At 36.8% G+C, this 27,102-nt stretch overlaps 1 protein-coding gene across 1 annotated transcript in view; it reads left to right on the top strand.

Annotated features, from left to right (window-relative positions):
- The window catches only part of LOC128020761 (beta-adrenergic receptor kinase 2), a 56,457-nt gene that overhangs the window by 21,880 nt on the left and 7,475 nt on the right, over positions 1-27,102 (top strand). Inside the window, exons 3-19 of the mRNA XM_052607404.1 lie at positions 9,296-9,369; positions 9,621-9,722; positions 10,289-10,363; positions 10,536-10,597; positions 10,695-10,746; positions 10,852-10,943; positions 11,031-11,130; positions 11,206-11,284; positions 12,250-12,380; positions 13,578-13,672; positions 14,558-14,665; positions 15,958-16,024; positions 22,836-22,936; positions 23,563-23,629; positions 24,748-24,843; positions 25,198-25,360; positions 26,811-26,947. Coding sequence (XP_052463364.1) covers positions 9,296-9,369; positions 9,621-9,722; positions 10,289-10,363; positions 10,536-10,597; positions 10,695-10,746; positions 10,852-10,943; positions 11,031-11,130; positions 11,206-11,284; positions 12,250-12,380; positions 13,578-13,672; positions 14,558-14,665; positions 15,958-16,024; positions 22,836-22,936; positions 23,563-23,629; positions 24,748-24,843; positions 25,198-25,360; positions 26,811-26,947 — 1,601 coding nt within the window. The remainder of the gene's footprint in view (positions 1-9,295; positions 9,370-9,620; positions 9,723-10,288; positions 10,364-10,535; positions 10,598-10,694; positions 10,747-10,851; positions 10,944-11,030; positions 11,131-11,205; positions 11,285-12,249; positions 12,381-13,577; positions 13,673-14,557; positions 14,666-15,957; positions 16,025-22,835; positions 22,937-23,562; positions 23,630-24,747; positions 24,844-25,197; positions 25,361-26,810; positions 26,948-27,102) is intronic.

Here is a 27,102-nt window from a genome sequence, read left to right on the forward strand (position 1 = left end):
CATTATGGGCTGTTTTCTCTTTTGTCTTCCTACCACAGTCTTTCGTCCTCTGTCCAGTTTTGGCACAGGGCCCTTGTGGGTTTTTACACGCTGTGGTCGTACAGTTATTTTCCCAGGCAGACTCAGGCCACATCAGTGTGTGTGTCTTTGCCTTATAATTGCTGTTTATTTTAGTCGTGTGACATGGCTCCTTGGCTCTTTTCTTACTACCAGTTTTACCATTCAGATCCGGTAGGTTAGATCGTTTGAATGACTGTTTTACAAAGCCATCACACACTTGTCAGTATGCAGCCGGAGATGTTTGCTGCTTTTCAAGTATAAGCTTGCGACCTTCCTTGTACACATAGCAGTTTGCCAAGCCTGCCTGTTTGACATTTTGAGATGACAGTTTGAAGAATGAACCATGGCTTCCAAAAGAGCGATCATCTGCTTCGAGATGCTCCACCATGGGAGTTTCCCACCAAGCGGTAGATGTTTTGGCATCCAGATGAAGTAATACATTAGAATGCCAAGTCCGTATCTTTTACTGTACCAGGGAAAATCAACCTTAAGTTGATGTTGCATCATTTAAATAAGCAGTAGCAACAGCAGCAGGTAGTTTGGGACATGTGGGCTTTTGGATGAAGAGTTTTTGTTACATGACAGATGGGAAATGACCTGTTTGAAGATTGTCACATTAGGCAGAAAGGAAAGTTGGATCATCTTGCACTTAGCATAAAATAGCAGTGTTCATCAAAACCACATCCGCCTCCTTGATTATTACTTTTAGCGGGAAGAAAAACAGTGTTTGTTTTGTGTTTATTTATTTTTTTGGTAATGTAATGAATTTAAGTGGGGTGAATTATTATTATTATTATTTTTTTGTGCTTTATACAGTACTGATTGTGTCAAAGCAGCTTAGAAAGTGAAAAGAAAGTGACGTGACATTCAGCCAAGTATGGTGACCCATACTCAGAATTTGTGCTCTGCATTTAACCCATCCAAAGTGCACACACACAGAGCAGTGAACACACACACACACACACTGTGAACACACACCCGGAGCAGTGGGCAGCCATTTATGCTGCGGCGCCCAAGGGTTCGATGCCTTGCTCAAGGGCACCTAAGTCATGGTATTGAGGGTGGAGAGAGAACTATACATGCACTCCCCCCACCCACAATTCCTGCCGGCCCGGGACTCGAACTCACAACCTTTTGATTGGGAGTCCGACTCTCTAACCATTAGTCCACGACTTCCCCTAAATTAGCTTTACAGTGTCAAACAGGAAAATATTCAGTAATGCAAGAAGATAATAACAAAGTGTCATTTTCAGAGTCCGTTCATTGATGATTCAGTGATGTCATCATCCAGTTCAGCTCTCTTCCAATAGTGTGTGTGCAATCATTCCAATGTCCCCAAAAAAGGAAGCCACTGGCAAGGAACCAAAACTCCATCAGTGACCGAAATGGAGACAACACCTTGGGCTCAGTCGGGATAGTGTATGGACAAAAAATGTCTTTTAAAATATATATTGTATTCCAGTTTAGAATGACATTAGAAATGATGACCAGTGTTTCATATTTGGGTGAACTGTCCCTTTAGGTCCCTTTTTCCTAAAACCAATCTTACTTGTTTGGCGTATGGGTGAAAACCTTTTTGACAACAATAATTTTCACTGTTCTGCCACAGAAACTACATTCTTCTGCATCTTATTCTTTATTGGGGAGAAAAATCAGTTTCCTGTATTTTCAAAACTTGGCGATCACTCAACACGACATGTGCAACACCTTATTGGTCCGAGTCATCATTAATTAGTCTTGATGCTAGGTGGATCCATCACTGGACTGGAACCTGAAAAGAAGCTCTGGCTATTAGTCTCAAGCCCTTTCTTCATTCGGCCCGGCACAAGTACGGCTTCTTTTCTGTTGTTATATTAAAACTAAGCATAGGGAAGTGTTTGTGATGAAATAAGAGAAGACAAAGGCGTGTGTGAAAAGGAGTCATGACGGTTTTGCCTAAAATAAACGTACAATTGTTTGCTGAGTCTGCAGTGTGTGTATGTGCTTGGGTGTGTGTCTGTGTGCGCTCATGTGTGTTTAATGGGCTGTCTGTTTTTCCATCTTCCATCTTTGCCTGCCTTATAAACATCAATAAGGCACTCACCTTGTTGGCAAGGTATTGTAAAATACAGACACATTTACCTGGTCTAATAAACCGCCCAGGAAATAGTGGTTGTTTCCCTTTGCGATGGCCCACAGTAGAAACTAATTTAGGTCCTTGTGTTTTTGGGCTGTGCGTGGGCTGTGTGGTTAGTGTTGGCCTGCATGCTTGCATGCACATGCTCCTCCCCTCCTCTCACAGAGGCCCATATTTTGGTATTGATTACTAGGGCTGTTCGATATTGAAGAAAAATGTGATATGCGATATCTTGTTAAAAAATGTGATATTCGATATGCAATACGATATTGCTTAAAGTGTGTAAAATCTGTAATTTTTTTATATTTTAAGATTAAAATTATATAACCAATTTGTTTCACATTCTTTTCTTGGAAAAGAAAGAATCACTATAACTTCTGAAAGTGACCAGCAGTGTTTTAGTATTAAAAAGAAATGTCATAAATCAGTGTAAAAATACAAACAAACAAAATTGACATTAATATCATTGTAACTTTGCTTTCCACACACTTTAAGTACTACTTTAAATACCACAGCAAAAACTATAGTTTTCTAATAGAGAAAATTCAAACATGATTAAAGGCAAGTGAACTGTCAGTAAAAAGAAAGAAAAAAAAGAAATCCACAATTTACAAGCATAGATCAAATAAACAGTAGTATTTAGGTACAGAAATGTAACAAGTGTAAAATAACACAGCATTGTGTTCACTGTATGAATTAAATTTAGATTAATCTTTGTTATAGCCATTTTGTTGTTTGATTAGTCAGTCCCTTTAGTCTTTAGGACTCTAGGACTTTAGTCAGTCCCTACAGGATTTCATGATTTTTGTCACATTTAAAAATAACTTTCAAATTCGGTAGTACTTAAAAGCATTGAAGTGCTGGGAAAAGTTGTGTGAAAAATTTAAAATCATTCGAGAACGTTAGACCCTTTCTGCCACAAGTTGTCCCTGTATTTGACTGTTAAATCCATGGTGAATGGTGGAGATTTTGTTTACTGAACAAAGTTTTTTCCTGGTTTCCACTAGGGATGTAAAATATTGATTAATTCCATGATCGATTGTCGTTTAAATTAACGATCAATTAATCGATTTATCGTTAACCATAATGCTGCAAAATGAATCTATTGCAGGCAGCAGACACTAGGGCTGTCAACGAATATTCTAAATTCGAATATATATTCGAATAGTTAAAAAAAAACGAATTTCAAAGGTGAAAATTAATATTCGAATAATAAAAAAAAGTTATGTGTCAAAAAACGCCCGCGGTAGTAGAGGCGTGGTTGTCTGCTTTGCGAGTGGGCGTGCTAGCATGCCTGAGGGTTCAGGGACAGGTCACAGGAGTCTCACAGCATCACTGCTGAAAGTCGACGCGTTTTCATGGAAGATGGCAGCAAGTGCAGAGCCCTACTCGACCACAGCAGAGAAAGCGAGGTAACATTGTTGACCTGCGAGATAAAATCATGAAATCCTGGAGGGACTGTTTAATGACATATTCAGCAGTACGTATTTATAGGCTGCTGTCTGTTTAAAACTGACTACATGGATCCAGTATAATGATACACATCTGATTTCTTCCTCAGCTGTTTAAATTAATTTAAAACATAACCAACTGCGTTTACAAGAATGATCATCAAGGCAGGTACTGTTGACATAATATCTGACCAAACATGAGGAGAACTCTGTATTTGCGTGCTGTCTGAACCACGTGTGTGTTTGTGTGCACTTTGCGCATGTGCAGCAGAACTGAAGAGACTCTGTATGAGATGTGGCTTGTGCGTGCGCATCAGGTATGAGTCAGACAGCAAGACGAGACCGCAAAGAGTTGTTTTCTGCAACTTATTGCACTTCTCTTTTTAACGTCAAGCAATTCTCTGCTATATGCATCAAACTAAAACCTTGACCTTTTTCAACGTTTTGATTTAAGTAGCCTATTATTAAAATAATTCAGATATTGCAGGCTCTTGCGATATGCATATCACAATATTCAGATAATTTCGATATATCATGCAGCCTTGTTGATTATACCATTTCCAGGTGGCTGGTGAAAATTATAGAATCAAGTTTTGGCAAACAAGTGTTGAGGAAAAAGTCAGGCCCTTATATAATTATAGATGGATGGAATTCATACTTTCAGAATTCCATAGAGATTTCTGTAGAATTAAAACACCTGTCACAAAATTTTTATCTCCTTGATGTTTATATTTTCCTTTATTCTCATTTGATAATGCTTTCAAATGCTAATTAGGTTGTAGCACTCTCAGCTACTTCTTGTGTTCCCTTACATTTACATTTTTGTATTGGTCAGATGCTTTTATCCAATGCATCGCATTCAGAGTACATTAGAGCAGTTTTTAAATTGACATTCACAACCTTTTTTTTAATGATTTTTATGATTTATGAAAATAGAAATCTCATGTATAAAATACATTCAAAAATAAATATCTAATATAAATATTACAATTATAATGGCTTTGTATATGGCTATTTGGCTATTTTGATTTAAGGTTGACTTTGAATCAACAGTGTGGAGGAAAAAAAAACGCACAGGTTCCTTTTGAGACCTAATTATTCACCAGCTGTATTTAGAGGGGCTTTCATTGGATTTCTACTGAATTATGTCACTGATGAGCTTGTAATTCAATAAAAGTCCTCCCAGATCTCCTGTGCTCCAAGAGGAAGCACACATTGAGTGGTTCGTCAGCTAAACCCACCTATACTTGGGCTCGAGTGAGAATCCTGCAATCAAGGAGAGAGATTGCATTGTGCATTCAAAGCATGATTAAGGGTAATCCATTAACTCTGTGATGTAAACCATTTTTATCACTCCTGCTCACCTAATCATTCCTCTAATCATTCCTGCCCAGAAGGTAAGGATTAGGAAACCTTGATTACACAATTTTATAGTGGTTCGATAGAGCACAAATCTCACAGTTTCAGATCATATTAGAGTTTTTGAGTCCTAGATAGATTTTTTTTTTTTATCTAACTTTTTTCTTTACATTTTTTTGTTTAAAACTAAGTAGTACTTCGATACCATAGCAAAAACTACTAGCTAAACTAAGAAAGATCGAACATGATTGAAGACAAGTTCAACAGTCAATAAAAATTAGAACAAATAGTCAGGTCAATTCACCTTTATTTATATAGCTCTTTCAGGGCTCCGGACTGTGACCATATGGAACCATTTTGCAACCATTTTTTCTGGCGGTGTGATTAATTTTTGTGAGCAGTCGCACTGGTGTGACCACCACGTTGACCAAATCATAAGCTCTTCCATTTCTGTTGCATTCGAGAAGCGGCAAACAAAGCAAAAGTGAAACTTGACAGCTATGCAGCTTTATTTCGCTACACTGTTACTGCACAGATGCAACAGTTCTGCGAGATCCACTGAGAAGCATTTGAATTTGCCGAACAATGATATGATTACTCCGAGATCTAATGAGAATCATTCAAATTCTGCACAGAAATCTGTTATATTATAACAGAGCTAACATACGTCAGGAAACCAGAAGCGGCAAGGCTAACTCTAACCATGGTGTTGTGGTAGAAATAGTCGAATGCATTATCATAATCATTTCAGGGTTTGTACAACCTTTTGAGAGAGAAATTCAAGCACTTTTCAATGGCTTTCAAGCATTTCACACAACTATTTCCAGCACTTTAAAGCTCTAAGATGATCCAGTTTGTTACTGTTGTACATAAGAGTAAATTCTGTATGCATCTTTACTCAAGCTAAGTGCTTTACTGTCAAATCTGTATTTTTATACACACCATCCCGCAGCGCTACCATATCTGCTCCCAGCACCACCATCTGTAGAACTTAGTGGTGTTGATCCCACTGATCTCATATGTTGGTATTATTTATATGACCACCATCTAAACCATCTAAACAATATGTTTACATATGTTTACATTATGATCCATGACTGTGTTTCCATACATCTGTGTCCGTGACACCAGCCGCTGAGTTTATTCTTCTCTGGACGGTGTATTTGAGACCTTCTGACTGTACTCTGTAGACAGCAGAAAAGGGAGGAAGACAAAAGATGAGTGTCCGAGAGATAACATTAGAGGAGGAAGAGGACTGCAGGGAAGATACTGAGAAGAAAAAAAAAGTTTCTGAGAGGCCCTCATTAGTATCGCTATTACTGTTGAAATTATTGTTATGTAATTTCAGCTGTGTTGTATTATTTTAATCTAAATGCTCTTCGTTTTGTGCATTCTGATTTTTTAGATACGATGACGTCATGCACAGCAAATTTTACTTTCTTAATATGATAATAAACTTTATGCACCGTGAGTTGAGTTGATTGGATTGCATAAAGTAGATGTTTGAGATCTGAAATTTGCAATTGGTTGTGGTCGAGGACATTGCTGTTTTTTATGTATTTATATAATACATTTAAAAAATATATTGCGTATATATATTATTATATTACGACTTTGTAGTATTTCTACACAAATTAAATTTTGGGAAATAAATAGATTTTGTGTGCAAGGTCTTGTGATCTTGTGTTTGAAGCAAAAACTGACTGGTTCAGATTGATGGAAGGTTGACTGGTGCATCTCTACACAAAAAATACTTACATTTTATAGAATAAATAATATGTATATAACATATTGCCTGAAAGAATGATTGAGTATAAAGTATCACTATATATTACTATATCACTGTAATAATAACATTAATTTCACCTGTATGTTGTACTGTTTTGGTGTAAATGTCATTTTAAAACAATTTAATTTGAATTCTTTATTGTAAAAAAAATATTATGTCTGTGATGTTGTTGTTGTTGTTTTTTGCTTGTAATCTCCTGAAGGTAATTCCGCTGTGATCCTATTAACGGCTGCGTTGCCCTCCTATTTTAACAACAGTAATCAGCTCGCACTAATGCTGCAGGTATCAGAAGTGGCCACACGCTCAGATCTCCACGTCTAGCTCTAGAACGGTCACAGTAAGCCACTAGAACAGAATTTCTTCCTCCGTCATACTTTAATCAGCTCAGTTTAAATCACTTGCGAAGACCACATCACTCCTTGACACCCTTGAATTGCATTTCATCTTGTGAGTTTTTCCCTCTGTTTGTCTGTGTGTCTGCCCAATCAAGCGCTGAGACAGGCAGCAGTCATTAACCGAGGTCCCGTCCCTTCCACTCATGACAGTGGCCCATTATTGTTGCTATGAGAACAGTCTCAACTTTGTTGTCTGTGCTGATTTCCTCCCTCTGCACTACGTTGCCAACACGTGAGTGCATGGGTTGTTAAACTGGCAACTTCTGTTGCGCTTCATCAAAAAGCAAATTAAGTTGACGATGAGAAGGGAAGTGCTGCAGCTGGTGGGATATAGAGAAATGAAAAGTCAAGGTGGATGTCTGATGGAGGATTTCCTGAATTGGGAGAGTTAGTGGTGTCTGTCCTGTGATTTAAGGATACTACTCTGAACAGTAACTAATCCGCGGCCCACTTGTTAGGTTATTATCATCTCTCATTCATTGCGTTTACCTCCACAAGTCAAAAATTTGGGTTTATCTCACAGTTTGCATCATATTTTATCCTATATCAAAAAGGGGTAAAGTTAAATAGTTTTGCATAAAAAATAAAGCCTTTCTATTATGTATTTTATTATGGTGTGTTCACACCTAACGCGAAGCAAATATGCACATCGCATCCCTCGCTCTAAATAATTTGTTATTCGTGTTACTCGCGCTATGTTTTTATATGTGCAAGTGAGGCAAAAAACATCCCGCGAGTAATCACCCATGGTGAGAATAAATACGATTGCTGCTTTGTACATGTTTTGGAAGTCACCAGAAAGCCAAACCGGAGGTGTCTGGGTTCACAGCACCACAGAGAGGCACACACACCTAGGCGAAGTTGTATCAGAGATTTTGGGGTGCTCGCAAACAGCCACTGTAATGTGCTCCTCCATTTTCTAATTAATCCAGATGTGCCAAGTTCTTCACTGATTGGCTTGGAACACGTCAGATGAATTTTCCACTCGAGTTTAAATTTTTTATCTTGCATGGAAGATGAGATTGAGGCAAATATCTCTTATTCGAGATATTTGCAAGAAAGTTTTTGTCACCATTTCTGAACAAGCTGATGATTAGGCATTATACTCAACAATATTCTACAATGTTATGTTGTATCTCCAGGTTTTGTTTCAGTTGAAATGTGCGTTTCAACAAATGTATATACATAGAACAAAAGCATTCAAGCTCAAGCATATCCAATGATAAAATAAAGCAGACAGTGCCAATTACAGTACAGTACATACACTTGTGTTGGGCTATGATTACCATGTTTATACTATATTGCCTCACATCATGTTAATATTCAGAAAAACAATAATATCTACATGACAGTTGGCTCCTCAGTCTGATAACAATAAGAATGTGTGACAACACACACGTTTTAGGATTTAACATGGATTCCCTACATTTACGGCCACCAATGCAACATAGAAATGTAGAAATGTACAAATAGTGTTTTCATTTTTCAAATGATAATTACAGATTTAATATTCAGCTATTTGTGCACACCCCTACTTCTCCCTTCAAAGCAAATCATATTATATTTATTAGGCCATTTGCCATTAATCACTTATTCCCATGTCATTCAGAACACAATTTAAATCAGAACACAATTTAAGATATTTTGGATGAAAACCAGAAGGCTTGTGACTGTCCCATTGACTGCTGTGTAAATTGCACTGTCAAGGTCCAGAAAAGTATGAAAGACATCGCCAGAATAGTCCATCTGCCATTAGTGGAACGCTAACTGAAAAATGTATATATAAATAAATTTGTATACATTTTAAAATAAATAATCATTGCAAAGCATTTTCGGATTAGGTTTTTGGCCAAGGGCTTTCCAGAATTTTAGTTTCACTGCATCCCTAATATTTATTCATGGTGGTACACCTGCAGTTTGAGCTGACTCTTTATTATTTGCTATAGTTATACTTGTTTATTTTGGCATTAAAGGACCTTTGACCACATAAATATAGCTGCTGTTTTATTTGTTTTATATATTTTTTTTTTCTTGCATTGTGCAGGCTAAAAGGGTCCAATCTTTCCATCATTCATTCTGTTTCACACTTTATCTAACTGTTCTCATTCCTCCCTCTGTTGTCTAGGTTTCCTCTTGTTCAAGGATTTCTGCATGAACGAGATCGACGAGGCCGTTCCGCAGCTGAAGTTTTATGAGGAGGTAAAATTTGTTTAAATGTATATATTCCTTTCATTGCTAACACAACAGTCTTTGTGACGGTTATGCAGGATGTTTTACTAAATAGTTTACAAGTTGTGTATTTGACCTGACCTGTCCTTATGCTCTTTATGACCTGAAATGGCACAGCTTGGTTTTGTTCCCCTTCTATTGACCTGAAGAACACCATGTTTCCTATTAAAAAGCATGGGGTTGCAGCTGAAATGACCGTAATTTTGTTTTGTTCCCTTCAGATTAAAGAGTACGAGAAGTTGGATTCAGAAGAAGAGAGGCTAACTCGCAGTCGGCAGATTTATGACCTCTACATAATGAAGGAGCTTCTGTCGTGTTCACATGTAAGACAACATTCGGCAGATTTTATAAAGTGGTCACTTGCGGTAATGTCACATGCATATGACAAAGGCCTGCACAATAAAAACAAAAATACTAAACTGAGCTTTCTGTTAAACTGATTTTAAAACATGTCACTTACAGCATGTTGTTTAAACCTGTTCCTGTTTGTTTAAAAACAATTTTACTTATTATAAATTCATTTGTATTTTATTTTTCTTTATATATATATACACGTGTTTGTGTCCGTATATATACGTGTATATCTTGCCTTTTGACGGATACTCCATTCAAATTATTCTGTTGAGAAAACAAGTGTCCCATTAGGCTCCATCGGTCTCCAGTCATAGCTTTTCAGAAACAGGAAGCCTGAATGAAGCAACACAATGGCCTATAGGACACTCAAGGCCTGTGCGATTATGTCACAGTGTTTTATGTTGTGATAACCGGGAATGCCTAGGAGGTTAATGTTGAAGCTTGACGTTTGTTCAGGGGGAACAGGTCTTGTTGTTTTAGTGTTTTGACCTCTCTTAGTGCAAAATGTCACCTAATCTACCTTCCTTTCTCACAGCCCTTCTCTAAGAAGGCAGTAGACCATGTCCAGACTCACCTAGCAAAGAAACAAGTTCCTCCAAATCTCTTTCAGGTAAGTCCCCTAACACGAAATAAAATCTAACCTGTTTTTCTGGGTACTGGTTGGCTTTTGTGCATGAAACACAAAAGTAGTAAAGTGTTTAGGTAGCAGGACTCTCAACAGATCCTGATGCATCTGTTTGCTTTCCTTTTTCTGATGCATTTGTTTGCTTTCCTTTTTCTAGCCATATATAGTTGAAATCTGTGATAGTCTTCGGGGACAGATCTTTCAGAAATTCATTGAAAGGTGACGTGGACGACTACAAAAAAATATACATTTAAAAAAAAAATGTGTTGCTTGAGAATGATTTTAACATCTTAAAACCTTTTGTTTCACCCTGTAGTGACAAGTTCACACGTTTTTGCCAGTGGAAGAATGTAGAGCTCAACATTCATGTGAGTTTTTCCTTCCATTTGGTGCTTTTTATTTACCTGGAAGTTAATAAATCTTTTCCTTTATGAACTGGTATTCATTGATGTTGCTCTCAACTTTGCAAATAGTTGACGATGAATGACTTCAGTGTCCATCGGATCATTGGCAGAGGGGGGTTTGGTGAGGTATATGGTTGCAGGAAGGCAGACACAGGGAAAATGTAAGTGCTGTTTTAAGGATTAAACCAAAAACAAGCCAAATTTTTGCTCTCATAAAAGCATCTGTTCACTTACTGTGTGTGTTTCAGGTATGCCATGAAGTGTTTGGATAAAAAGCGGATCAAAATGAAGCAGGGAGAAACGCTGGCACTCAACGAGAGAATCATGCTGTCGTTGGTCAGCACCGGGGTGAGTGACATACACAAACTCAGACTGCACATTAACATCCCTGTCTCGCTTGTTTGACCCTTTCTCTCTCTGCAGGATTGCCCTTTCATAGTGTGTATGACATATGCCTTCCACACTCCTGATAAATTGTGTTTCATCCTGGACTTGATGAATGGTAAGGACAACCAGCGTGAATATGAATTCACAAACATAGTTCGTTTTTAGTTTAGTGCCTAATGCTTCATATTCAAAAACAAAAAAATGATCAGTTCAATGTTTCTGACTCGTTCATGACATTGAAATACTATTGTAGTTTTTATATGTTTAGAAGTAAATTATCTTGCTGAAAATTTTAATTTGGTGTGAATAGCATCACATGTGAGCATCCTCAAATCTGAGTTTCAAGTCAACACTACCCAGTTTGAGACTGTATAAGCCTATTTAGGGTTCTAATTTTGGCCTTCCTCTGTAACTTAATGTCAGCTTGAAAATGGGGCGGAGCTTCCTCTTCAGACACACTCACACTTCCTGTATCTGTGCTGCAGCATGGGCCACTTCTCTGAACATCCTTCTGGATTTTAGAAACAATCATATCACTTACGCAGGTCTTCAGAAACAGAGGAACATACTCTAGAAAAGTATTTAGATACTTAGAATCCATTACTAATAACCTGTTACATTTTCGCAGATATGTTCATTTTCAAGTGCCTGTTCATGTGACGTCTCTCCATCAAATTACTCTTACTGGGTAGACTAGAAGAGCACTAACTGGACTATTTTCTAAAACATAATTAGAAGGGATAAGTGTTTTGCAAACAGCAATTCAATATAAATATCATTCCTCCAAAAAAAGCTTTTGAGCAAATTTCATTAAATTCAAAATGGGAATTTAATCAAGATATCATCATGTTTCTCATCGCTAGTGATTTCAGGGAATTCTTCAGTATCTATTTTATTTTGTTTTATTATGGTATCTTGTATTTTACTATATATTAGAAGTTTTTAAGTTTTTAGTGAAATTAATTGGTTACAAGGTTTAAAATCACTTCTTCATGAAATTTGTTGCGATTTATATTCTATTGACTGGTCATATACATTTATAAAGCAGTGTAATAATTTGATTGTTCTTGTGTCTTTCAGGTGGAGACCTTCACTATCACCTATCTCAGCATGGAGTCTTCAGCGAAAAGGATATGCGTTTTTATGCAGCTGAGATCATATTGGGCCTTGAACACATGCACAATCGATTCGTCGTCTACAGAGACCTCAAGGTAAGGTCATCACCGTTCCAGTCCTTCTTTTTTCACAGAGAAAGGATCGTTCGTACTTTCGTCTGTTACTGAAAACCAGCCTGTTGATCTGTGCTTGTGATGCCCTGTTGCCTCTGAAAAGGGAAAAATGAAATGTTCCGTTCAAGTTTGTGTGTTTTGTAACATAAGCTTGTATCCGTTCTGCATCGTCTGAGGTTATTTTTATTAAGTTTGGCTGAGTTGTCTCTCTTGGCAGCACTGTTTATGGTTTTTAACCGAAAAGTACATCATAAGTCGAGGTTAACCTACATTCTGCGAATATCATGCAATTTGTCAATCCTCGGTGTGGAAGCAGCAAGAGTATAGTTATGTGATAATTTTCAATTATGCAATTTTAAGTGAGATGTTTTCTGAGTATATATAGGATCTTCCCATAGACAAAAAACATACCATTAAGCTTGCACAGGTTCAGCGCGATCCTCTGCGTCTCAATCGGGCTCAAATTGATAAGCAATATAGATGACGCCATTGTTTAGCCAATCACAGCACATTGGACTAGCTAACCAATCAGAGCCCAATGTGTATTTCTGAAGGAGGGGCTTCGTAAAAGCAGGAAATGATCTGTGTGCTTATCGGTGCATGATTAATTTTTTTCTTCCATAGTACCATACATTTAGATTATGATAACCACAGTTAAGACCACACATATGGTTACCATGGTAAAAATTTAACTATGGTTTCTAGGTATTTGTATGAGAAAACGGCCGTCTAAATACACTTAAATGCACAAACACTACAACTCAATCACAGAAATACTGTAATTATATTCAATTACTCATTTAATACCTGTCTACATGGTAAATGATGGTGATTTGTAGATTGAACAGCCTTCTGACTGTATTTATTTATTCATTTAAACAATCTCTTAGGTCAGAATGTATATTAAACATCAGATATGTTCTCATTGGCTGTTATTGTGTGACACTGTGTGATATAAATGCTTTCTGATGTTTTTAAGGTCAAAGATTTTGTCACTAGACAGTTTTGTCTTTGCGCTTAGACTAAATGTTACACTAATGCTGTTTTTCTTCATTAAATGTACTCTGTTTAATCACAGTGAGGCTGTTTTTGTAGATGTTCACAAAAAGACAGTCTGTTCTTTATCAGGCTCTTAAAAAGATTTCTTTGGACGGTTTGATCACTTTCTGTTTCCCACAGCCTGCAAATATCCTCTTAGACGAACACGGACACGTTCGCATCTCTGACCTGGGCCTGGCCTGTGATTTCTCCAAGAAAAAGCCTCACGCCAGCGTGTAAGTTCCTTTTCAAAACCTCATCTTTTATTAGTGTAACATAAAAGTGCCTGTTGTTTGGGGAAGGTGTGGTTGCTTCTGTTCTCTGATGGTGTTTCTTTGAGCATACACAAGCTCTTTGTTGTCTCATACTCATGTATATTGGAATTTTTTTTTTTTTTTTTTTTTTTGCAGTCAGTTACAAAATCTTATACCGGAGTCTAATCTGTTTTCTCTGTGCCTGTATGCACATTATTTCACCAACTAATTGCTTACAAGCAGTCACGTTATACAGTATACAGTAAAAACAGTAATATTGTGAAATGTTATTATAATTTAAATTAACTTATATTTAAATATATATTCAAAAGTACTTTATTCCTGTAGTTCTTTGAATAGAACATTTTTGCAGTATTATGATGGCTTTCTTCTTTTCTATTTTTTATCAATTTAATATGTCCCTGCTGAATAAAAAATATTAATTTCTTTAAAAAAAAAAGGAATCTTACTGTCCTTAAACTTTTAAATGGTGGTGTAATATGTTTTCAAAGCAAAGCTCTGTCTCTCATGCATTGAAAGTAAGTTTAAAATAAAATCGTTGTGGATACGACATCATAGCTATGGCAATTTTATTATATGACCCTCTCGTTTACATGTCAGCACCAATTCAATGCTCATTTCACATTCAAAGAGCCTGGACAGTTTTATTTATAAAAAATATGGATAATACAATCATCAAGGCATAGTTGCAAAAACATCATGGTAAATTCAAAGGGTAAGAGAGAGGAGTGAACACGTTTTATGTGTTATGTATGAGAATGAGCTTTGTTGTGTTTACAGACAGTGTGTGCTCAGCCTGGGGGTGTGTGTGTAATTGAATGTGCATTAATTTTATTGTGTTTGCAGAGGTACTCATGGCTACATGGCACCTGAGGTTCTGCAAAAAGGAACCGCGTACGACAGCAGCGCAGACTGGTTCTCTCTGGGCTGCATGCTCTTCAAACTCTTGCGAGGGTAAGACCGCCCTCTACAGCGGCACGCTCATGAATTCTTTATTTCTCTCTCTCTCTCTCTCTGTTTAAGTCTCTGTCTGTGTTTCTGACCTGTTTGATGTGGAGTGTAAAGTTTAAATGTCATGGGTTTGGAAGTAGGAGGTCAGGAGCAGCCATCATAGAGAAGAAAGGCACAGAGAGTGGGGGGTGGAGACCACTGAAACATTGCTAGGTAGAGAGTGGGGGGTGTGAGGAAGATGTAATGGTCTGGGGCATGTCTTTTCACTGAAGTGTGTGTCAAACACTCAAAGCAGAATGAAAGCAGGTCAGAACAGGTCCAGAAACATGCTCTCTATTTGTAAACTTTACAAAAAAAAAAAAAAAAAAATATATATATATATATATATATATATATATATATATATATATATTTATATTTATATATATATATATATATATATATATATATATATATATATTTATATATATATATATATATTCTTTAAATACATATATATTTATTTTTAAATTATATATAAAGTTAATGCACCATTTGAATGATTTTTTAAATATAAATATATATCATTTAAATTATTATTTCTACATTTCTATATACAATGTATGCCTGGTGATTTTTAAATATAAATTCAATTATAATATCTTATAAATAAATGTCATTGAATCTTGTTTGTTTCATTTTCATTGTTTACCAAACAAACACTGTTGTCTGTCAGTGCCAGTAATCATATAATCATGTAATATACATGCTGTTATTATATAGAATAGTGGGTAGTGTACAGATACAGTAAATAATGTGTAGTAAGTAGTGTTGTTTTTGTATTATTTCTAAACTAGTAAAGTATTTATTAATATTTTGATTTAGCTTTTAGGTTGTTTTTTTTAGGTAATTTGATGTACTTTTGTAATGTTTTAGATATTTCTATTTTTTATTATTATTCTATTTTAGTATTAGAAAGTTTAGCAAAAGCAACATGATTTTTTTTCTTAGTTTTTCTTGTAATATTTCTATTTGATATCATATTAAATTAAATAAATTAACAAACTTTTTTTAAGTTTGTTTTAACAATAAAACTGGCAGTTAGCCTTTCGATGTATGCTGATCCATCTCAATTGTTGCTTTGCACCAAAACGATAAGATCGTAAGATGCTTATGTCTCACGATCAATGACTGAGATTGAAACGTTTTTAAATTCTCATGGAAACCGCCCTCCTGACTACGTGTGCCCTCTGTATGACTTTCGCGAGACTAAGCACTGAGTTCAGTTTCATGGACTGTTTCTTCTGCTCTTGCAGGCACAGTCCATTCAGGCAGCACAAGACCAAAGACAAACATGAGATTGACCGCATGACCCTTACCATGGTAAGAAACCAAAGCGGTTGTTTTTCTTTATGTACCTTCACACAAAATCACATATACATAAGAATACTCTGATTTAACCCTCTGGTTTTGTGGTATTTTTTCCTGATGATGCTGAAAAGAACTTAAATTACTCTGTCATTTTTGATTGTACAGATAAGAGCTATATGGCACTTGAATCAATATGGTCTACTTCTCTATACACTCATGATAACAACAAAATGCCATGCTTTTGTAAAATTGAGAAAACAAACCAGATGCGCTTTCTGCTGTCTCTGTCTCTGTGCACTTCTTTCTGAAACGTCACAAAAATGAACCAAAACTCGAATACTTGACACATGGCCATAACCATGGTTTGAAAATGAGTGAAATCTGGGATGGGGTTGAGTGTTGCACTTTAATAACACCTTCAAATACAACTTTAAAAAAGACAGACATGTAGATGTTTGTGAAATGTTTATTATTTATGCAACAATTCATACTACTGTTATAGTTTTCATTAATAACCATTGCTATATAGATGATAACTATCTAGTGCTCTTATGAATGTGTTTAGCATGACTTTGTGAAAATTTAACTACTATTCTTTAATACAGAAGTGTGCCTATGGGTGATAATACCAATATGCAGTAAACAGTAAAACTGTTTACACTTCAAACCAGTGTAAGCATAATACATTCAAATAATATGGTAAGACACATGAATGTGCATTATTAAGAAGCAAAACGAGCTGTTTCTATACAGCTAAAAATAACTGGACGCGAATGAGCCAGACCCATAAAAATTACAAATGGCCACTCTTACGGGAAGAATAAGGTGGCTACTGAATGAAATAGCATAGACCCACGTGCACAGACTACATTATAATCATTTGCTATCATTTATATATAAATATCATCACTGTCATTTGTGTGCCATAAAAGTTCATGATCAGTGCATCACTACTACTGTTTTTAAATAGCATTGATAACAACTCTGACAGATAATATCATGATGATTTTTACATTTGCCTTACCGAATGTGGTATCCTGTCAGCAATAACCTATCTGTGGGCTTTTTTGATTACTGTCAGTTTAAGTGCCGGCGATCAGTGTTGTCAGATATTGCTATGAAAGCAAATAAAAACCTGAAAATGAATACAAATGAAACCAAAATGTGTTCAAATATTTTGAAGATAAGATAAATATGTTGCTAACCCTAATCTGCAACGTTCCACTTTATTAACTTTCTAAAGTGTCAAATTAAGTGGAAAAAGACATATCCAAAGACTTGTAATAGTTGGATCTGGCGGCACGACAGAGGCTGTGCCCACATCCTCACTTCACAACTCTCTCACACCTTGTTCACGGCGCCAGCATCTCACAGCGCTCATTTTATACCACGGACACTAAGCGTTATTGCAAACTGTCTGAACGTATACATGCAGACACTAACTTGAGTTTAAAATGACAAATCAAGTCATTCAGACAACAAATTAAATTTTTTAACACATCAGGGACCTCATCTAGAAAACTAGTATGTCAAAAACAAATGTTCTCTGATAAATTATTCCGTATGAAACAAACGCGAGGTCCAGTCTTTCCAGTCTGAGCTCATTATCTGTAATGTGATCATGCCCAGTTGCAGCATGCGCCATTCATACACTTATCATCCACATGAGACACACAAACCTGTAAACCACCTCTGTAAACAAAGCGTGAAGTTCATCTAGGATACCTTTCGATTCTGGAAGAAGACATGCTGCCAGAATTTACCTCAGAAGAAGAACACGATGCGACTTGCAGCTTGAGCAGCGGAGGAGATAGTTTCTGATGAGTAAGTAATTTTTTATTACTTGAATTAGTTATGTTATTAAGACATAACTGGTACACATTTTTGGTTTTCCCAAACTTTAATTCCTGACTAAATATATAGAATCAAGTGAAACATTCAACATCTAAAACTCACTCTCATGAATGTTTTTTTTTATTTTATTTTTTATGTTCTATAAAATATTAAACAATACAATATAAACACTTTGGGGGTTATCAGGAACAACCGCACTCTGGTTCGAACCAGTATGAAAGCCCTCTTAGAGTCTTTGGACCAGTCTTTACTGTGAAATACTCTGTTCGCGAATATATGTTGATTTTTATAACATGCTTAATAATTTGTGGCCAATCACGGAAAGTAGGGACCCAAGTCGGTTCTGGGGCATTTTGAATTATTCTGATAATATTTGGAGAAGTTGTGGCCATTTGAAGGTAGGAAATTTCAGCAAAGGATAAATGGATTTGCAGCACTAAAAATCGCTCGCAGTAGCTCTGCTACTAAATTTATTTAAAAATGGCAATCCATATACAGCTATAAACAGCTGATCCTTTATCTTTGCTGAGTTTTCAACGTTGTTACGGGAAAGGATGAAGCTGATTGGTTAGTTCTTGTCACACGACTCGCGGTGCGCTTGCGGCATTCTTAAAAGTTGAGATGTTTTTAACTCGATGCGGTGCGGACGCGCCTGTAAAGAATGGGTCGCTTCCATTATGAGTGCGCATGCCGCGCGCCTACATTGGAAATAACGAACTTGCTCGCGCAAAAGACGCAATATGTGAACGGCCCCTTATGCTGCTTTCATCGTCTTCAGAATCAGTGAGCGCTTGTTCATAAACATCCGGCTTGTCGAAGAAGTACTTCAAAACATTTTCTGTGTAACGGCCACGGTTCAGCTCGTCTGCGATTTAATCTTTGCTGCATCCATCTTCATTGAATTTTGATATCAGCTAGAGCTGACCAGAGCGCTGCATAATAAGTAGCCATGCTTCCCTTGGAGGCTGGGGGGAATAAAAAAAAAAAAGAAACAAAAGCCAGCTTATCCAGTATGGAAATACACACAGACAATGACACGCCCCTACTGCGTGCTAGAATATCCGAAAAACAAGCCAATTTCAGCCTCAAAATGTACGCTTTTAAATATACAAATACTGCTATCTCAAACACGGAGAGGCTTCTTCGTGATCTCAACTAACAGATTGTGCAAAAAAAAAAGCTTCTTTCTCATTTTGCTCGAGAGTTGTGCTGCCGACTTGTGTCACTGATTTCCGTGACAGGTCACATTTAGTTTCTCAGACTTGTATTGTATAATACAAACAAAAGCATGCTTGTGTTTATTACTACAAAATCATGTTTTCTAGGACTTATGAGTGGGCAATATTAGTGATTGCAAATGTAATAATATAGTTGCTCCTGATATCAACAAGCTAATAATTTTTTTTTTCGTGACTAGGTTACCTTGAAGACTTTTCCCTCTGAGAGTACTGTACCAACATCAGAAGCTCCTCAACTACATTTTGCTGATACACAAATATGGTAAAATAAGCTCCATGATTACTGATGATGGGGTTGTTGTTTTTTTCTTGAATCCTTGGAAAGAAGCAGCAAACACCTTGGACATACCAGATATGGTTTACATGTTTCAACAGTTGAACATGATCTGTTTTCAGGAAAGGCACAAAGGTGTGTGACTCTTCAAGTCTCTGTGTTTAGATCAGTGTGCTCAATAATGTGTCTTTGACCTTCACTGTGTAAATTTTGATTTATATTTTGTTGTTAATAAAATACAAATAATCAAAACCCCCATTATTTTAGTCTCTTCGCATTCTTTCTTACCCGCCTCACAGTCACACTGATGGGCCATTTGGGGTAGGGGCGTTTGTCTCTCAAGTGTGAAACCCTAAATATTCATGGACATTGTAACTCCTTCGCATAAGACCTTTCTGACACAAAACTGATCATTTTACATCAAAAACTCCAGTCTACCACATCCAGTTCTCAAAAGTGTGACAAGTCTGGACAAATGTTATTTGTGATTTATGGCTTTATTTCAGTGACAGTTTTTTTTTTTTTTTTTTTCACTAACGCATTCACATTTTCTCAAAACACAAACATGTTCATTTCATATTGCTTACATATTATTTTAGAACAGTTTGTGCAGATTTTTTTAAGATTATGAAAACAGCACAAATGTCAGGGCATATCAAAACTCTTCCAGGGCCCCAAAACTCCAGGAACCCAGAGTGTTAAGATTCTTGGTGTATGATGAAATGGGGAAAAAATGTTTCCCATTGAATAGATTAGGCCAACACCTACCAAGAACATCTTAGCAACCACCCAGTTCTTAGTTAAAGTTTTAAAGACTTAAATTGAATCTTATCTACAAATTATGTAAAAATTTGATCAGTTCAAACTGGAAAGAGCTCCTTTATGCTGATAAGAGTTGGGTAAATGAGCCACAGGCAGCTTTCCATGGAAGTGAAGAGGGAACATTTAATCGCAGGAGCACCTCTGCCTTTACACCCACTATGTCTAACAAGGGAATGCTAATGGAGAGGAATTTGCATCCACGCTTTGCATTTACTGTCGTCCACTCACCCTAGTGGTAATTTAGTCCTCATCGAGCTGCCGTGCTCGACTGTTGTAAAGTCACTACAAAGGAAGTCACTTGTTTTTAATGCTGATTTTGTGGGTTTCCTTCAAAATTGAGACTCATGCAAGCTGTCTACTTAAGCCTCAGTGATCCCAAGGCAAAATTATGCTACTTTCTGAGACATCTTGTTTAGAAAGCTGTTCCAAAATACATTGTGCAACTAAGCGGATGAACTCAATGCAAATGTATATTTTACATTCAAGTAGTAAGAGTATCAACTGGCTTGTTTAGAGAAATGAGACATATTTTTTTTTTTTTTTTTTTTTTTGCTGCTTGTGAGGAACAAATCAAATCAGTTGGTAAGTCCCAAGTCACTTAGAAAAAAAGAATCTATTTAGAAGTCAGCAGAAAAAGCTCTTCTGTGTCTAAGCAGGTGTTCTCCTACAGACAAGTTTAAGGTTGCTTTCACACTAGGTTCGCTTACCTGGTCTGAACCAGAGTTTGATTGCTCCCCCTGCCCCCGCTGGACTGTGTTCATATGATGTTATTTGGGTCCAAACCCAGTTCATTTGCATCATCAAGCCAGCAGCTGTTTACCCCGTTGCTTCGTAATGGTGAAGAAGGCGATAAATGCATAACATTGGTCTTTGCACTTTTATATATTTACGTTTTTGAATGGTTCGTTTTGTTTACAAAGCTTCGGTACATAACGGCACTTGCGTCTGTTTTATGAATGTACTGCAAATGTTCTAAAGAACACTGAAGGCGAACAGAAATAAGACATACAGCTCTGTTTGGAGCACGTCAGTCACAGGAAAGTGAGTGAAACACAAACACATTTGTATCAAATAATACGTCATTAATAGTGGTTCACTTCCGCGATTTGGTACGATTGCGTTCACATCATCAGCGAACTGTACTGGAGTTCACATGAACCGTACCGCAGACCGCCCTTTTTAAGCGGACTCTGATACGGTTCGCGGAGACAGCGCTCGCATCATCCAAATGAACCGAACTCTGACGTCAATCGAACCCAGTGCTAGTGTGAAAGCACCCTAACAATTTTCCTCTGACAAGCAAGATGATCAGGTTTTATTTGGAAACTGGAACACACAGATTATGGGCCAAAACTAAAAGTGCTGACACAATGTTCAGAGGTCTTTATAATGTCCAGCAGTAAATAGTTTTTGGTTTGTCTTTTTCATCTGGTGAAATAAAAGCTGTGGACACAGAGCAGTCCTGACACAATAATTTAGCTATTAAGGTTTGTTTTTGGATGCTGACCTCAATGGGAAAATTATCTTAAGATTTCATTAGTCAAGGATTTAAAAGCTGTCTTGTAAAATAAGATGTTTTATAGTCTGATCAGATTTAGTTAAGATTGGACTGTAAAACTCAGTCATGACTCCACAGAGTTTCAATGGCGGATGAACACTAACATTCAAAGGTTTAAAGTTGCAAAGAAGTCTCTTCTGTTCATTTGATAACAAAATATTATTTGATAAAAATACAGTAAGAACAATTATATTGTGAAATATTACAATCTAAAACAGCTTCTTTCTACTTGAATATATTTTAAAATCATTTATTTTTGTCATGATGAAGCAGAATTTTCAGCATCATTCCTCCAGTCTTCAGTGCCCCATGGTCCTTCAGAAATCATTCTAATATTTGCTAATTCTTAAACTTTATTAAGTGTGATGTTTCGGTCCGCTGAGCTTCATCAGGAAAATGTCAGCTGTTTGTTTGATTTTGTTCTCATGCACCGATTATCATTTCAGGTGATTAATCTGAGTCAGGAGTTTATGTTGATTGAGCTTATTATCAATGTCAAAAATGTTTTTTGTGGAAACCATTTTTTCCCGGTTCTTGTAGCATTTATTTAAAAAAATATACATTTTGTATAACATTTTAAATGAATTTCCTGTCACTTTAGGTAAAGTAAATAGCATCACAGCTACTACACAGAAAACCATAGCATCTTTAATGCAATGCCCTGTTATTTAGTTCAGTGTGACAGTGACTGTACCGGACAGCCTGAAGCGAGTGAAGTTTGTTCATCTTCATTTAAGTGACTTGTGAACATTGACCTTGATTTCAATGTGCAGTTGGCACTGCCTGTTATGTAGGAGAATTGTTTTGGTTGTCCTCACAGTCATTTGTATGATTATGAGGATATTTAAATACCGTTAATCACTCTCTAGTGTTAATGCTCTGTTGATCTAGATGGCTACTAGAAAGTTTGCTGTTCCTACCTATTTACATTTTACTGATGTTCAGTGTAACTGATGAGGAACGCCAGTGAAACCAAAGCAAACATCTTGTGAAAGTCAAACACCAGCCAACAAGGCATGCAGGTTTTTTTATATCAATCCAGCTCATGAGATCTTCCTGTTCTTTCTCTTTCATCAGAATGTGGAGTTACCCGACTCCTTCTCTCCTGAGCTCAAGTCCCTCTTGGAAGGACTCTTACAGCGAGACGTCGCCAAAAGATTGGGGTGTCTGGGACAAGGGTAATTCAGATGTCCTCCATCTTGAAGATTAGACATCTAGACTTCTGTAATACTTGGACATTTTATCATGAAAAAAAAGTTTAATGTCCAAATGAAGTGAATGTCTGAAAGCACTTAGATTTATAAAAGACAGAAGGTCATGCTGGGAATTATTTGCAGCTCGTTCTGAATTGCTGACACCTGCTGGTCAGAAATGGTGATGGTTGATACAGCCTATTTTACCTGCATACATACAGTATTCTAATGCAAAGCAATATATAGCTAAATCTATATAGCAAATCTCAACAGATTTTTTTTGTTGTTGCAAAATATAACCATATTAACGCCCAGCTCTTTAACTAGAGTTTTATATGTCCAGATTTATCGGCATACATACAATATACTCATTTAAAGTGATATATACGATCTAGCAAATCTCAACTGTGTGATTTTATTTTGTTACAACACATAAACTATCTTAATTCCCAGCTCTAATCTGCTAAAACAACTATAAGGCATTGAAATATTGAGTTATCCGAAACATTGAGGTCATGATTTTCTGTAAAGCTGCTGTGGAACAATGTGTAGAGTTAAAAGCACTTTACAAGTGTGTTTGACTTCAGTGTGATCTCTTGTACTCAATGTAGGGCGTCAGAGGTAAAGGAGCATTTGTTCTTCAAGGGAATCGATTGGCAGCAGGTGTATCTTCAGAAGGTGAGACCTTTAACGTTGTTTTTGGTATCAGCCCTAATAAGAAGCTCTGTTCATGTCCTCATGTTGTACATTGATTAAATTAAAGGTTTTGTGTAATTGCGATTTATAACTGATCTGATTTAGAGTCCGGATGATTGACTAGTCATCCAACAATTGATTAGCAAGCCTCATAAATCAGTTTTAGTAGTGCTGCTTTAAAAGGAATGAATTTAGATGAACATTATCGCAGAGTGTTTTAGAGTGCTGACAGTGGCTGTTAGCATACTAAAATCCTCTCTAGGAAGTTGTGACTCTAATTTCATCCCTTTTACAGCACCATTAGAACTGCCATCAAAGCACGAAGCCAAGCCTTCGACGATACATTTTCATAAGACAATTACTGTGTAACCTCAAATCACTTTCTGTGAGCAGTGTTCCCGTTAGTGTGCACAATCTGTTGATCTCTGTGTTATGAGGACTGTCATAGTTTTCTGAAATAAAAGGTCATAGTCACTGAGCCTGTGGAGTGCAACAGTCAGGTTCTGCAAATAAAAGCTCCATTCATTTTATCCATGGGGAAATTTATTTTTAGTTAAAACCTATAAACCTATGAAGACAGACCTACCATCAGTTCAGAGGATGAAACCGTCCAATCACATTTTTTAAATATATTTCTAAAATATTTGAAAAACTACATTACCCATTTTGCTATACTGAAAATCTCACCAAACAGAAAGTGGCAAATTGCGCCAAACGAGCTTGTAGGAACACCCATGAAGCACCACGAATGACGTAATTGAGTCAGACTCACTATGCTGTTCAAATACTTAAATATATACATACATATATAAATGTGTATATGTATTTATGTGTGTGTGTATGTGCATTTTTAGAAATAAATTTAAAATAGATTTTCTAGGTATATAGTTAACTAGATGATAAAGTCACTGTTGCACTCTGTTGAATGGCTGTTTTAAACATCGATATATGACCAAAAAACACATCTGATTGGTTCCTGATGTACATGAGCTTAAATTCTGAATATTTAAATTTGAAAATATTGTGCTTTGCACATCTCTCCCATCATTTTTAGTTTAAGGATTTATGTGATATTTTCTGCAAATTCTGTTTGGTTGCAGTACTCCCCACCTCTCATTCCCCCCAGAGGAGAAGTCAACGCTGCAGATGCCTTTGACATTGGCTCTTTCGATGAGGAGGACACCAAGGGAATTAAGGTAAAACCAGTAACTCTGGGATCAAACTTTTCACTTATTCCACTTGGTGCTCAAGGCTCATGTCTTTGCTTCAGCTCAGTGACCATCAAAGTGGACTTCCAGGTTTTTAAGTGGAGCCAAGATTGTGTCCTGCACTGAGAGAACCGTATAAAATCTAAGAGCACTTCAGCTTGTTTCATGCTTTGAAATCTGGAGGAATTTTTCCACTATGCTGTGAGCATTTTAAATGACTCCCTTGTAGCCAGAATTTGACTTCAGTCTAAAGGCTTCAGGTCTTGAAGTTGCAACTTATTCTCTCCAAGACTGCCTATTTAGACATGAAGAGTAATTGTCATCTTTGTGTCTCTCTCTCAGCTGCTTGACAGTGATCAGGAGCTCTATAAGAACTTTCCGCTGGTGATCTCCGAGCGCTGGCAGCAGGAGGTGGCCGAGACAGTGTATGATGCCGTCAACAGTGACACAGATAAGAACGAGGCGCGCAAGCGAGCTAAAAACAAGCAGCAGGGCCATGAAGAGGGTGAGACACAGCACCTTAGTTCTGTTGTTACATTTATTTAGTTCCCTCTCAAATTCTCTTGAATGTATTATGGCTTATTATTCATGTTATATTTTAGAACATAATTTCTTCCTGTGATAGCATCATTACTCCAGTCTTCGGTGTCTCATGATACTTCAGAAATCATTCTGATATGCTAATTTATTTCAGGATTCTTAGAATAGAAAATTAAAAAGAACAGTATTTATTAAAATATATATATATATATATATATTGTATTATTATAAATGTCTTTACTGTTACTTTTAATCAATTTAGAATTAATTTGAAATTATTTAAACACTTTCTTACCCCAAACTTTGAATGGTAGTGTAAATGTATTTTGTTTTATAATTTTGTATATTTTATCATTTTATATTTGTATTTATATATACATTTATTTATATCTAATATCTGAAATATATTGCTTTGTGAAATTTGTCCACTTATAAACTAACATATATGTATTGCAGCGCTTCCTGTGCAGTAAATGGATATTTATAAGATTATATTTCTTGGAGAAATCTTTTCATGTACACTGTTTGTGAATAGTGAGAGGTGTCATGGCAATGTACACAGAACAGCTGGTTGCAAAATGCTATTTGTAAACATCCTGTTTGCTCTTATTCAGACTCTCATTTTCTGACTTCTGAGAACTGTAGTGGGTTGCTTGGGAGTGTCCTGTTTTTTGAACTTCCAGAGGGTCATGAACCTAAAGAACGACCCTCCAGGCGTCACATCATCTGCGGCACTCGGCCATTTACCCAGGTTTTAAGCTAGTCCAAAAGATAATGTTTTCTGGTGGAAATTCCAGTTTACGATAAATCATAAGCCGTCTACAGAATTGACAAGCACTAATTTCACAAAGTGGTGCTGAGAGAAGAAAATGGCCTCTGCTGTGGTGGTGCTACATTCTCTAGCATGAATTAAAGGCCCAGACTGACATCAGCTAATCAACTTTCATGGGTCCGACATCAGTCCCATCAGCAGCCTTGGGGAGAGGCTTGAACCCTACGTACTTGTCATGCAGTGCTGGTGCCACATGCTTCCCTCAAGGGAAAGACACAGCACCCATCACATGACTGACTGTGTGATGGTCAGAAATAGATCTGAAAGATTCTGTGTAATTTAGCAAACACTGAGTTAATCGTGTGCGTCACAACCCCAAGATACAAGCACAGGAGTCGTGAGCAGGAATTTGACTTGGTTAAACCTCAATGGGAGTTAAAAAGGAATAGATGACCCAAAAATTGCCATTTATTCACTCTCATGTCTTTCCAAATGTGAAATTCTTCAAATAATGTAATAAATATGAATTAGAATGTACCAAAAATACCCAAATTTAGGTCAATGCAAATTTTCCAGCATGATGTTGAGCATCCAACATTTGAGCATTTTTGTGATTGCGAATGTCTGTGTGGGGTTTGTGCAGACTATGCGCTGGGGAAGGACTGTATCATGCACGGCTACATGCTAAAGCTAGGAAACCCCTTCCTGACACAGTGGCAGCGGCGGTATTTCTACCTGTTCCCCAACCGTGTGGAGTGGAGAGGCGAAGGAGAGTCTCGGGTAAGGGTTTTTGTGTGTTTTGTTTACTGTTAGCATCCTTATAAAGGGTTAAAAGACCATTTTTGAGAGAACATGCCTGTGTGTCCCTACGCTGTAGGAACATTGGACTAAAACATTAAAAAAACGTAAATTCAAGGTGAGTCTGGTGCATTTTA

This window comes from Carassius gibelio, chromosome A10, assembly GCF_023724105.1.
Source record: "Carassius gibelio isolate Cgi1373 ecotype wild population from Czech Republic chromosome A10, carGib1.2-hapl.c, whole genome shotgun sequence".
In the NCBI taxonomy this organism is placed as follows: Eukaryota; Metazoa; Chordata; class Actinopteri; order Cypriniformes; family Cyprinidae; genus Carassius; species Carassius gibelio.